General features: G+C 41.5%; 1 protein-coding gene across 1 annotated transcript in view; it reads left to right on the top strand.

Annotated features, from left to right (window-relative positions):
• Positions 1-423: 423 nt before the first annotated feature.
• tdrd7a (tudor domain containing 7 a) overlaps positions 424-14,420 on the top strand; it is a gene marked incomplete at both ends in the record, with an annotated part of 195,169 nt that continues 181,172 nt past the window's right edge. The window contains 3 exons of the mRNA XM_084318310.1: positions 424-624; positions 5,091-5,229; positions 7,374-7,467. Coding sequence (XP_084174436.1) covers positions 424-624; positions 5,091-5,229; positions 7,374-7,467 — 434 coding nt within the window. The remainder of the gene's footprint in view (positions 625-5,090; positions 5,230-7,373; positions 7,468-14,420) is intronic.

The following is a 14,420-nucleotide window of genomic DNA, read 5'->3' as shown; positions in this document are numbered from 1 at the left end:
ATGATTTCAGATCGCTAAAAAAAAAAAAATCTGAAATCTCGTTAGTGGCTTTCAACGTAATATTAATAATTCCGAGAAAACTCGTGAGTGGCATAGAAAGTGTTAACAGTAACTGCACACTACATCACCCCCGAGTGGAACATGGAAAGCCACGTTCTGACTTTCTCTCACTGTACCGAAATTAACTATCATGACTTTACCGCTACACCCCTAATCACTCATTTTTAAAAGGTTTATTTGGCCATGCAAACTTTTTTAATCAGTGGGAGAAGCTACCTGTATTTGTTGGTGGCCTTGTACTGTACCTGCAGGTGGTTGGTATTAACCCCCCACTCTGCAAAAGACTGTTGTATTCCCTCAGTTCTCTGCCTTAATCTACTTGCCTTTCTCTTGTTTCTGTCTGCTTCACTCAGTTACTTCAGGATGTCTGACGACAAGTCGTTCAAAATGTTGCGGTCTGTGCTTCAGGCCAGCAAGGACGGGGTCTCAGTCAATCGCCTCCAGTCTGAGTACCGCTCCTTATGTGGAGAGTTCATCCCGCACAGGCAGCTGGGCTACCCGACCTTGGAGGCCTACCTCCAGAGCATCCCCTCCGTGGTCCGTCTCGACTTCCGCATGGGGGAGGTGAAGCATCATCTGACTCTACACGCCCACATACAAAGCCTGGACAATGGAGACCTAGAAAAACAAGAACAGTGTCATAGATGCAAAGCGTGGTAGGCTTTAAAGGGGCCCTATTGTGAAAATAGCCTTTTCTTGTGTTTTGCATTGTTTTTACAGAATGGGCGATTAGGATGGGTATCGTTAGGATTTTATCGATACTACTATTATCGATACTGCTTAACGGTTCGGTACTTTATCGATACTCTTATCAGTTATTTTTTTTATTATTTTGCAAGAACAAAAGACAATTAATTAAGAACAGAATCGACATTGCTTTATTATTTATAAATAAATATTATAAATAAATATAATAAATAAATATTATTTCTTCAGCAACAGCAGCAACAATGTTCTTTTATATAACTAACTATAAATAAATATTATAAATAAATATTATTTCTTCAGCAACAGCAGCAACAATGTTTTAAATGTGTCTGAATTATAGACTTTTTATAATAAACAAATGTAAAATAAAAGAATAATTAAAACAATTTGTTTTACAGCAAAAGCCTAACAGAAGTTCAAACAAACAAGATTGAAGAACCTAGAAAATTATCCTAACAGTTCTGTGACACTCGTTCACCCTATCCTCTGTCCTTCCTCTAGCTGCTAGGGTGAAGGGACTTTGGGCTGTTGGGACCAGTGGTGGTAGAGGGAGGAGGGTAGAGCCATATGAAATCCGTTTTATTATTTTCCAAATTCCATTATATTTTTTCCCAAATTCCATTTTTTCCGTTTTAATATTTCAGAATTCTGTATTTTGCCTTTTATGCTCATTTTACCATCAGAAATAGTGTCTAATAAGTGGGAATGAATAAATGTCCACAATTGAATAAGATATAACAGTCCATTTAATGTTTTTAAGTGCTGCAACTCAGAAATACAGTTCAATTTTACACAATATTTTTCAATTAATATTGTGACAAAATAAAAATACATATTTCAAGTGTAAACAATAGATACAGCTAGCTACTACTGACATTATCACAATGACAATGTCAGTAACCTAGCTATATCTATTATATTGTGATGAAATATAGTAATGCATAATTTAGGCACCTTTAGTTTAGTTTATTTTTTGCATTAAACAAATGGATGGGTGCACTAGATTTAGCAAGAAGCTATCATTTCCATCTATAGTCCTATGTACTGTAACGTTTCATAGCTATTTAAGTTTATTTAGATTATAAAGGGCAGTGTATGACAATCGTTTGCATTAAACAAATGGATGGGTGCACCAGATTTAGCTAGAACTTCTAGAAGCTATCATTTCCATAGATAGTCCTATAACGTTACATAGCTATTTAAGTGTATTTAGTTTATAAATGGCAGTGTATAATGACAATCGTTTGCATTAAACAAATGGATGGGTGCACTAGATTTAGCTAGAAGCTAAACGTCCTAACGTTATAGCTATTTAATCACAATAGTGTCGCAAGTGTTTTTGCGGGTCCAGTCCACGGAACGTTGACAGAATTAGCAAAACACCTTATCACCGGAGGCATAAAAGTCATTAGGATACTGTTCTGCTCTGAATTGAGGGCTTATTGTGGAATTGTTTAGCTTCTTGACGATGTTAACACTGAAGCAGCCAGACGCTTGAGCACCGCGGCTGTGTTGTGTGTAACACGCTGTAGAGTCCCCGCCTCCCCGGTCGCGTGTGCACCAAACGTTCCACCCAAAAACGAAATTTCAGTCCAGATTAGGCCAAATTCTGCAATATTCCACGTTTTGCAGTTGATTCCATTTGTATTGGTTAATTCCGCGATTCCGTCCGCGATTCCGTGAACGCGGATTTCATATGGCTCTAGAGGAGGGGTGGGCTGGGACATGGTGGCTGCAGCCTCAGCCTGACGATCAGTGGTGCAGTCGTAATATGGGAACTGGTAACACGCCACGTGCACGCGCGCGCACGGGTACGTGCATGCGCACAGAACTGATTTATACACACACGCACACACACACGCACACACACACACAAGCGCATATACGCAAGTGCAATCTCTTCTTGCTCTCTATTTGTGTGAATGTGCGCGTGGAAAGCTGGCGCGCAGCACAGACGCTTGATTCAATATCATAAGCAGGTAGACCCCCATCACGAATTCCGAGCCACATTAGTATTCACCTCCACTGCCTGTGTCACACAGAATGAAGGGGGAGATGCATTCAGATAGCCAACACCCAGACACTTAGGCCCCGTTTAGACGGAAACGCTAGCAGGTGAATCCGCAAAAATATTTTTTCGGATGTGCCTTTCGTTTATACGGAAACAGCGTTTTTACGGGGTGAAACCGCAAAAAAGTGAGACTACCTTCCAGGGTGGAATTCCTAGAAACGCAAAAGCTTTGCGCTCTCGTCTAAACTGTTAAAACGTATAAATCTGATAAAACGATGACGAAAGGGTTGTCATGGCTCTGGTCGCGCGTACTGCTTACGTCACAGGTAGCAGGTATGCGCCAGTAGCCGAGACGTAAACAAAGCAAGTATGTCTGACTTATATCAACGGAGATCACCTGAAGGCTACATTGGCAGTACTTTTAACCCTTTCACTGCCACACGACAGAAGGTTAACCCTTTACTATCACACAACCGGCTGTCGTGTGGCAGTGAAAGGGTTAAATACACAAGAATCTGTCCCGCGGCGTGAGTGGACCCACTTGTCTGTGAGTGACTCTGCTTTGGTGCAATCACATTCCCCATCCACAGTCTGCGAATCAGAGGCAGAGTAGGGCGGGTCTTCACAGCACGTCATGTGACATATGCGCCAATCGTGTGACAGTGGGGCTCCGTCGTCTCGAGTCGTTACAGCGTCGTCTGCACGCAGAATTCCATCCCAAAACGCTTGTCCAAACGTAAAATTAAAAGTGAAACCGCAAGATGACTTTTGCGGTTTCTGTTCACAAAACGCTCGTCTAAACGGGGCCTTAGTCTACCTGCGCTTTTTGTTGTAAAACGGTGGCCGGGTACTTAGTCACAACGAATGGATACAGCGCATTTTTGTGTGCGCGCACACGCGAGTACACATCCGTGCGCGATCGCGCATACTTCTGCCTCAGTGATCTGGTAACACGGCGTGTAACCGCGTGTGACCGACTGCACCACTGCCGACTATCTATAAAAAGTTGTCATCTTTCAAATATATTTGTAGCTAAGCAATTATATTTTATTTATTAGCCTATTTGTAATCATTCGTTATTAGCCTAGCTAACTCCGCATCTTGGTTTACCTGCAGTGGATCGAGATGAACACTGCGAGCAAAGCAGTTGAAAACGGCGCATTTATGCAGACTAATGTTATTTTTGACAACAGATGTTTTGACAAATTGCTTGTATTGCCACCCTTACTTGCAAATGTTATTGCACTTGTGGCAACGTGCGTTGTCGTCATCGACTTTCGTAAAGTGTACCCCAGACTTTCAAGCGTTTCATTCTCTCCGCCATGATGAGCGCATGCAGAAATACCCTCCGTATTCTACTGCACGTAGGCTTTCATGCTGTGGTGTTGAGATGAGATTTGCTCAGCACAGCAGACACACACACATCCGCACATGATAAAATGGTAACGCTCAGGCCAGTGAGTGAGAGGCTGAAGTCTCCTCTCCTCGAAGCGTCATTCACTCAGACTTAGAGACTCTGCACCTAGTGGTGGCTCATAGGAATGGCACTTTGTGTAAGACCAGTTTACTCTGTGAGAATGTTTCGCATCTATGACACTGTCTTTGTTCACTTAATGGCTATTTATGCTCACAGGTCTATTAGCCTTAGTTCAAAAGGCTCTAACTTAGTAAATCTGATCCAACAAATGCAAAATGATGCACTATGGTCATAACCTTTTCCCCAAGACCTCTATAGAATAAACCTCTTTTGAAAACATCAAAGCTAATATACTCAGTTGGCATTCTTTTACCTGAGGCCAGGAGGCTTTGGAGAATCACTTTTCAATTCCTCTTGGGTACGCTTCTGTGGATGGAGCTTATTGCACTGTCTTGATATGTCTTATATTCATTGGGATTTTAATTCATGTTGTAAAAATGGTCATAAAATGGGGGACCACTATATTATAGTAGTACTGATAGTATGTACTGTTAGGTGATATCTAGGGATATACCGATATGAGTATTGGATATCAGTCCGATACAGGGCTTAAATAGGGTACCGGTTTGGGAGAAAGAAACGTGTAATTTACTGAAAGTCAACGCAAAGTGACTTTATAATCAAATTTCTAAACATTTAAGTATGTTGGATCTCTAATGGAGAAGAATTGCTTCTATATCTCAAGGTCCCCAAACAGATGGTCTCAAGTCTATACTGTTAAGTAAAAGTGATGGATCGAATTGGTACTTGGTATCGGCCGTGAAAAAGTGGAATCGGTGCCTCCCTAGTGACATCAATACCGTATTAATGTAGTTCCATGTATTCTCCTGTTAGTTGAAGTGCTATGCTGTGGTGTGTGAGAAGACCGCTCACATTGCCCAGCTGGTGGCCCGGCAGAAGTCTTCCAAGAGGTGCTCCCAAGTGGTCGATAGGATGAGATTTAAGAACAACTCCAAATCCTACATGTTTGACGGTAAGCAAGGGGGTGGGGGTGATTTATTGTAGAGACCATGCCTTCTTCGCTAAGCTTGCGTCACTTTCCTGGGTATTTGTAGAAGTTGAGATGGGTTTGTATTATTTTGATGTATTTACCGGTTTATATTACCCTCATAATCTGTCATGGTCTGTCATAAGAGGGGCTGGGGGTGCTTGAGCTAATTCCATTTCCATTACACTGAAGTACCCCAACTTGTGATGGTCATTCATACATGTATTTCACACTACAGGGGTTTCACTGGACTTTAGGATTTTGGAGGTTAGGTTGGCGTTTTGGTCATGTGTGTAACAGATGGAGGAATTAAGACCCGTTTAGAGCATATTTACCAAATGGCTACTGGATTAGGCTCTTATTCCTTTTAAACAAGGAAATTATGTATAGATCTTTTTTTATGGATGACATTTTGGTGCAATTGCTCCATGGCCAGAGTGTGTCCTGAGCCACTGACACGAGGCCACAGCCCATCAGCCTTGATTTAGGAAACAGACTGGCTTCTGTTACTCTGCTATGATTAAGTATAAACGATGCCAAAACTACACCAGCAGATTAACCCAACTTGTTGGGTTAGCTAAATTAGTTGATAAACCAGTGGTTGTTAAATCTGATAGCAGGGTTTTAGACTTGGTAATTCAATTATTTAAATACTAGGTGGGCTGCCTAAGAGTCTAAAAGGCAAGGAACCCTCGTGCTAATCGGACATCAACGTTTCTTTTGTAACCACATGATGAGGCAGGGCTCGACTCGCATTTGCAACAAAAAATAGATATGTGCAAAGTGCAAACAGGAAAAATGATTTACAGTGTGCATTGATTGAAAACTTTTAACAGATTGCAGAATGGGTACAATACAGTACGGCTCAATACACACAATTGTTAAGGGGATGCAGACCAGAGAAAGACTTTAGTTTTGTTTACATCAGGGTCCCCATTTTCAATTCATCATGACATTTAGGACATACACGATTTATGGGGCGACAGTGGCTCGGGAGGTAGAGCAATCTGGCAATCCGGAGGTTCCCGGTTCGATTCCTTGAGCAAGACACTTAACCCCTAATTGCTCCCGATGAGCAGGTTGGCACCTTGCATGGTTGCCTCCGCCGTCGGTGTGTGAGTGAATGGGTAAAATGTGAGTAACAAATTGTAAAGCGCTTTGGATAAAAGCGCTATATAAAAAAGCAGCCATACATATATAAGTAAAGATTACAACCTACAATAATATTTTACCTAGCTGCTGCTAATTGTTCAAAACAAAAAATCATTCTAAAGAATTTTAGAAGCCACGATTAGAGTCATGCTGTTTATCAGTGTTTATGTGCAAGTGCCACTCCCACCAACAGCATTAGTTACAGAGAGGAAACATGCTGTAAATACAGCAGAGGGAACTAACATCCCAGCATTATATCAGCCAAAAAAGCACCTTAAATCTGAAGTGGGGAGTATTTTGGATATCTAAAGAATGACCAGGAGATTGGTGAAGACTGACATCCCAATGAAAGTGACTGCCAACGGGTCCAATGCGTCTTTACATGCTTTGCATTTTCAATCACCATCAATCCCTGTATGACCAAGTCACGGTAAAAACCTAACATTAGCTGCTAACGTTAACTAAAACTGTTAAACTAACCCTAGCTCACAGCGGAGCCAAATGTAGACAAATGTTGTGCTATAAAAACTAACTGGATAGGTGATCAGCACAGTCTCATTTCGTTCCTCATACTAGCTCTGGTTAGTTGGTTAGCTGCAAAGACATGGGTCAAGCTCCTGTCTGTCCAAGTAAGATGACAGAAAACAACTGAAATCTACTTTGTGTGCTCTGTGGAGTAGATTTCAGTTGTCTTAAATAACTATCTCTCTGACTCACACACACATGGTCAGTATGTTCAGAGTCCCCCCCCCCCCCCTTAGTCAGTCTCTACAACTCTTACCTCCATATCTCTACAACTATTCCAGAGAGTCCAGTGTTATAAATGTTTGTTGTTCCTCCTCTGCATGTTTCTCTTGCATCCCTCTTTTTGTTGCGTTTTACCTCTTCCTTTCTCCATTCCTCCCTTCCTCTTGCTGTATTCCACTCCCTCTTCATTATGCCCTCCCTCTACCCATCCTTATCCTCCCTCCCTCCAGTGAGGCCCAGGGGCACTCTTCGCCAGCCATCAGGTGGTGGACCTTCACTACCGTACATCGGCTACAGAGGACCCAGCGCCTCATGGGACAACAGGTACAGAAGGCTGGGCTTTAACACTTTGGCGTCCGCAGTCTTGCGGCGATTTATGCCTCAGAGGACAGCGGTTTGTTTACAAACCTATGTACTTTCTAAGAGATATATATATCATTTATAGTATTGCTATCTGTCCATTCTCATTGTCACTTGAGTCATAAACCGTGCCTTCATAATGGCTTAAAGAAAATAAAAATCCATCGGTTGGTTGTCATTTTATAGCGTCGTGAATATAAGGTTTATCGCGCTTTTCGTCTAGTCTTTTTTCCAGGAAGCTATATAATAGGCTAAACGTTGGCGCCGTTATATCAAACGCCATTTCTGCTGTATATATACGAATGAAATAAAACAAACTGCGTAGCATCCAGACTATTATAGAGCATCTATGGATGAAATGGGGGCGGCGGGGAACGCCGATTAGTATTATTGATTAGCAATATAGTGTGCGTTCAATCAGCCATGTTCACTGATCATCACGTTAGGTTTTAAAACAATGTCCAATCCAGCTGTAATTTGGGGGAATAGTGTCCTACCGTCAGGCCATGTGATCGCCGGCAGCATTTCTTCATTAGTCATCGGATTCTGGTAGATCGATATGTACATTGGCTAATCATAAATCCCATTATCCCAGGCTGAAAAATACGTTCAGTAACTGGATCAAAGATGGAGGGTCTTCGTTTGGAATCAAGGCTCATATGATCCGCCCACAGGACTGTAAAAGATTTTTTTTAAATCCCCTCAATGATACTGCAGTGGAGCGATGGCGCCCCTAAGCGGATCTGGCCGGTAGTGCATGTTTTGAAAATCAAATATGTGGGTAGTGTAAGATTCTGATCAAACTGGCCAGTATCACGTCTTCGTCTGTTTGGCCCTCCATCCAATTCCTCTGCGTTGTGTACTTTTAATGGTCCTGACGTCTCCGATACTGGTAGATAAGATCCTTATCTTCCCCCGTTAGTGCAATCCATAAACCATAATACTTCTCCACTTCCGTAAGAATTCGACACTGTGAGATACCTTATGAGGAGAAGCGTTGTTTTATTGCTATAAACAGAACCTCATGTTATCAGATGTTATCAAATTGTATCGTCCTTGAAGAGTCTATTCTAATGATCTCTCGTGTGTTCAGATTGTCCTTTTGTTATTCAGTCCAATAGTGGTCAGGCCTATTCGTTAGCCTGAACCCTCCTCGTGTTAGCCGAAGCTTATGATGTCGTGGCATTCTTCCTCCTTCCCCCCCCCCCCCCCCTCTCTCGTGATAAGAGGAGAGAGAGAGTCCTCTGTGTGATCTCAGTCCTACTCGCTCTCGGTCAGATTCTCGTCTGAGTCAGATTCTAGTCTGCTCAACACCCGGAAACACCGTTCGACTTATAGATGTTCGTCGTCGCAACGACGGCCCCGCCTTCTGGTTGTCATGCGACGTGTTGTCATGACAACTGCATAACCTTTAACACTAATAAACTCACGTTTCATTAAGATGAACCTCTCTCCCTCCTGTCCTGGGAGACAGTACACTCTAATCTCAGATGTTCTTCTAAGGAATTCATAACAAAACCCTCGCTGACGCGGCCTGTGCCTGTGAAACCACTGGTTCCACCACCGTTCTATCACCGTCTCCTGCTTCCATGCACATTTCGATCTACCATTTTAGCTGTGGTCATCTCTCCCCAATCTATACATCACATACATTGAAAAAGCACCGTTTTCTCTCAGTAGGTAATGGATCTCGACAGCGGACGTTAATAGCGTTATAAATATGGAATAAAACAATAACAACTTGCCACGAGTATATACGTGGCTCTGGTCCACAACGCATGGAATCGAAACACGTATACAGGGCTGTACAGTGCGACATGTATGTCGCACGTGCGACACTGACGTCAGTCTGTGCGATGAAAGGATTGACTTCAATAGCACTGGTGCGATGGCCCGTGCCTGGCGGAAAAAAGAAAAAAAAAGTGACTCGGTAAATTGAATGGGCCACGGCGCCACGCTATCCACTTGGTACTTGTAGTCTTGTGCGATTAAATACAATGTCCCTTCTGCGTAAGACTCCATATATCAAACACCAAATCCCATAATCCCTAGCGAACAATATCCCCGCGAGTTGCGAGCAGTGACTTGTATCCGCTCGGCTCAGCTCACAACACAGCAGGTGAGCAGGACTCGTCTCAGCAGCAGACAGTAGCGTTTGGAACGCGGACATTGAAACAGAGCTAGTGGATAGTGTTGTCGCGACCCAAAACAAATCCCTGCTGTTTTATTCGGCAACGGGTCAAATGCATATAATATGCTTTGCAATCCTCGCGTCATAAAGTCCGAAATGAACGTTACGTGTGAGCTAACAACAAGCTGTTCATAGCCATATAGAGAGAACAGCAGACGGGCAGAGTGAGGAGGAGGAGGGGGCAGACATTCTCCCTTCTCTGTGTGTGTGTGTGTGTGTGCGTTTGGAAAGATCACATGAAGTCAGACGAGTATATTATATTGATAGTAAATGTACTGAGGGTGAACAGATAATGTTGATATTTAAACATAAAAAATACAATACAAAATAAATGTGTTCATGATCATGCAACATAAAACGGTTGCGTGTTGTGAGTTCCAAAACATTTAACTTAAAGTTTAAAGCTCAATATATCAAAACGTGGCACTTTACAGTGAACAGGAGGTCTATGTGTATTAAAAACAATAGATTGTTTTTCCTTTAAAAGTCTGGAAGAGGTCAAAAATGTCAAATGATATTTCCGTTGCCTTTTTTGAGTTGATCTAAATGTTACTGATTGTGTTAAATGGGCTTATGTTATGATATCGTCTCATATCGATTGCAGGCACCTGCATCGTATCATATCGTGGCATATATCAGCAAATATCGTATTGTTGTCCAAAGAATCTATATCATATCGTATCGTGATGAAACTGGTGATTCCCACCCCTAGTAGAGTCCATACACCCAACACCAAATCCCATAATTCCTTACACGTAACGTGTCTGGCTGTGTGACGTCAATTTGTCAGCATAAAATGACAGCCAAACATGGCACTGCAACTAAATAACACAAATGCAATAGGCATATTTGTGACTGTTACAAATATAACACATTTTATACTTGTGCTACAAGATTTTGGCCTGTGCTACAAAACGATCAACCTCTGTAGCACCAGTGCTATGTGCAAAAAAAGTTAACGTACAGCCCTGGATATACTCATGGACGGACGGCATAGTGTTAAAGGGCTATCTATCATTTTGCACAGGTATAGCTAAAATAGTTTGTACAGGTATAGCTAAAATAGTTTGTACAGATAAAGCTAAAATAGTTTGTACAGGGTATAGCTAAAATAGTTTGTACAGGGTATAGCTAAAATAGTTTGTACAGGTAAAACTAAACTTGTTTGTACAGGTATAGCTATTTTAATTTTAATTTTATTTATACTTTATTTATCCAGGAATGTCCCATTGAGATACAAGATCTCTTCTTCCAGGGAGTCCTGACCAACACACAACAAGTTTCAACATAAAACAGGGCATTAAACAAAAAACATACAATTCAAATATAAATACAGAGGGTCATTTGTGCAGTGGCAAGGAGCATAATCGCATCAACAATAGCATCAGGTAAAACAGTTACATGTTTCATAAAGGGCTAATCGTAGCATACCTTTAAAAGCATTCACAGTAGTAAGTGCCTGTAGACAAAGTTTCACTTGCAGCGTATTCCATAAAAAGGGAGCATAGTGGGAGAATGCAGCTTTACCAAGCTCTGACTGCATCAAAGGAACATTTAACAGCATACCATTTGCTGCTCGTCTGGTATTAAAAAAGCAAGTATAAAAGGACAGAAGTCTGGAGATATATAAGGGCAGCTTTACCTAGCAATGACTTAAGGATAAAAATCAACATGTGTGATTGTCTTCTTTGGTACAGAGAGGACCATCCTAATGACTGATACAAAGTGCAGTGGTGGGTGCGAGAGCCTGCACCCGTTACAAAACGTATGGCAGTATGGTACGCAGAATCCAGCTTTTTAAGCAGGGAGGAAGGAGCATGCATATAGATTACATCGCCATAGTCTAATACAGGCAGAAAGGAACTCTGCACAATTCTCTTCCTGGCTTCAGATGGGAAACATTTCTTTAACCGGAAGAAAAAGCCCAGTTTAGGTCTACGTTTTCTCAGTAGGTTCCCAATATGAACATCAAAGGCCATCTTTTCATCAATCCATATGCCCAGATATTTATAGGATGCTACTTTGTCAAGGCATGTCCCTTCCAGTGTCAGAATCGGGGGGACAGCTGTATTAGCTCGAGAGCGAGAGAAGGTCATGTACTTGGTCTTTTTTGCATTAAGGACCAGTCTTAGCCTTAGCAAGGAGTGTTGTAGTGTATTAAAAGCATCCTGTAGAAGCTCTATGGCCTGAGTTAAAGAGGAAGCCACTGTGTAAACAACTGTATCATCGGCGTATAAATGAAAACGTGCTGGGTTTATCCCATTTCCTAGTTCATTTATAAAGATGGAAAATAAGACGGGGGCCAAAATAGAACCTTGTGGAACACCTTTGTTTACAGTAAGAGCAGCTGAGGTATAATCTTCTACTGAAACACACTGAGTTCTTTCAGATAGATAGTTTTTAAACCAGCTCAAAGCCATTTTACCAAGACCTATGCAGCCAAGCCTTTGCAGTAGCAATGCATGATCCACAGAATCAAAAGCTTTAGACAGATCAACAAACAATGCTGCACAGTGTTTTTTCTTGTCCAGTGCTTCAATTATGTCATTTGAGACTAGCATAGTCGCTGAAGTAGTACTATGGCCTGATCTGAAGCCTGACTGAGACTCGTTAAGAATATTATGGTCGGGGAGCTCCAGTAGCTCACCACGTACCGCGAGTGCTATTTCAGCGCCGTGGACAACCGCGCTCGCGCGGATCTGGGGCTGAGCGCGTTCGAATCCCGGACGGCAGCCGTGCCTTTCCCAGAGTGTCTTCCCCCCCATCTGAACCCTTTCAGCCTGCTTCTGTCGGTCGAACTTGACCAAGTATGAGTGCGATGAAAAAGCGATAAACGCTAAAAAGAACCAGCTGACTGGTCAAAGTTTAAAAAAAATAAAAAATAAAATATTATGGTCAGTTAGAAACTTTTTCAGTTGTTCGTTTACAAGAGATTCAAAGACTTTGGCCATTACAGACAGTCTGGAAATAGGGCGATAATTATTTAGGTCAGAGGGGTCTCCGCCCTTTAACAAGGGGAGAACCATGGCCGACTTCCATGAGCTCGGTAATTCACCAGCACAAAGACTGAGATTCAAAATAGAGGTTATGGGTTCTGCAATCAGACCTGCAGCAACTTTGAAGAAGAACGGCTCTATCTTGTCTGGGCCTGAAGATTTCTTTACATCTAGGCTCATTAAAGCTTTGTGAACCTGAGAGGTCAAGATGGGGGCAAAGGTGAACAGTTGATCAGGGTCAAATGGCGGAGGACCTGGCTCTCCTTCTGCAGCGATCATCCCTGAGTTGCTAGAATCAAAGATTGAGCCAGCAGAAATAAAATGATTATTAAAGCTGTCTGTAGGGCTGTCTTAAATGCTTCGAAGCTTCGAACGTTCGATTCGATGGCACAAGCTTCGAACATTAAAAAAAAAAACGAAGTTAAAAAAAAAAAAAAAAAAAAAAAAATGTTAAATTTTTTTTTTACTTCGGTGTGTGTGTGTGTGTGCTACCCATCCCAGTTAGGACAGCCGAATCCCGTCCAATCTTTCGCCGTCGACTAAAGACTCACTTCTTCAACCATTATCTGAAATGATAAAAAAAAAAAAAAAAAAAAAAATCTAACCGTGACTAACCTTACTGTCATGCACTTGTCCTAATAAACTAACCTACACTGTAACACGCAACACTTTGATGAACATTGTTACTCAGCTGATAGAGTTGTACCCTTCTTGCTGTCTTGTCGTACAGAACTTGTAAGTCGCTTTGGATAAAAGCGTCAGCTAAATGACTAAATGTAAGTGTGTGTGTGTGTGTGTGTGTGTGTGTGTGCGCGCACCTTGTAGAATTCCACACATAAGAAAGAAAGATACTGGGATGAATAAACAAAATAGGAAATAAAATGTAGAAATGCATGCAATACATAAATAAATATGAATCTCCATATATGAAATATAACATTTAGATAAGGTGCTACTGAGATGTTTTGGTGAGTTCTTTGTTTTTTTGTGGAAGTTGCCCTTCTTAAAAATGCATGAACATTCACTGATAATTGGTCTGTAGTGGAGTCTACATTGCCGGACCATGTAGAATCCGGACCTTGTAGACTGACATAATTCTGTGCATAGTTTAGTCTACACAGGCCATATTTCAAATAATCAAAATCTTACTTCATTCATCTTAAACATTCTTGATTTGGGGGATTGGTAGTTCCCATGAAATCTGAAGTTGTTCAAACGACAACAGCGATCCACCTTGAATTAAATCACACAGCCGAGTGAAACCTTGTTGGATGAGTCAGTCACGAAAGGGGCTACTTAATTAATTAATCAATCCAACCCACTTTATTTATAGAGCACATTTAAAAACAACAACGTTTACGAAAGTGTTGTACAAGTCCCACAACATAAGATAAAAAAAAATATATATATAAGTTTTTTTTTTTTTCTTTTTTTTTTTTTTCTCGAAGCTTCGAATTAAAATCGAAGCTCGGCCCCGAAGCTTCGATTGCCAAAAAAAGCTTCGAAGGTCAGCCCTAGCTGTCTGCAATATCCATTTTGCCCTTGATTTCACTCTGATTTACCCTTAAGAGATCAGGAAGGCTGTTTGGAGTGATAGAACCTGAGGAGGATTTAACAAGTTTCCAAAACTTTGCAGGGTTATTCAAATTGACATGAATTGCATTAAGATAGTAGGCACATTTAGAGTTTTTAATCAGCTTAGTGCATTTGTTTCTTAGTGTCCTATACAG

The sequence above is a fragment of the Notolepis coatsorum genome (genome assembly GCF_963971535.1).
Source record: "Notolepis coatsorum genome assembly, chromosome: 7".
Classification (NCBI taxonomy): Eukaryota; Metazoa; Chordata; class Actinopteri; order Aulopiformes; family Paralepididae; genus Notolepis; species Notolepis coatsorum.
This window is presented reverse-complemented; position numbering and strand designations above follow the sequence as displayed.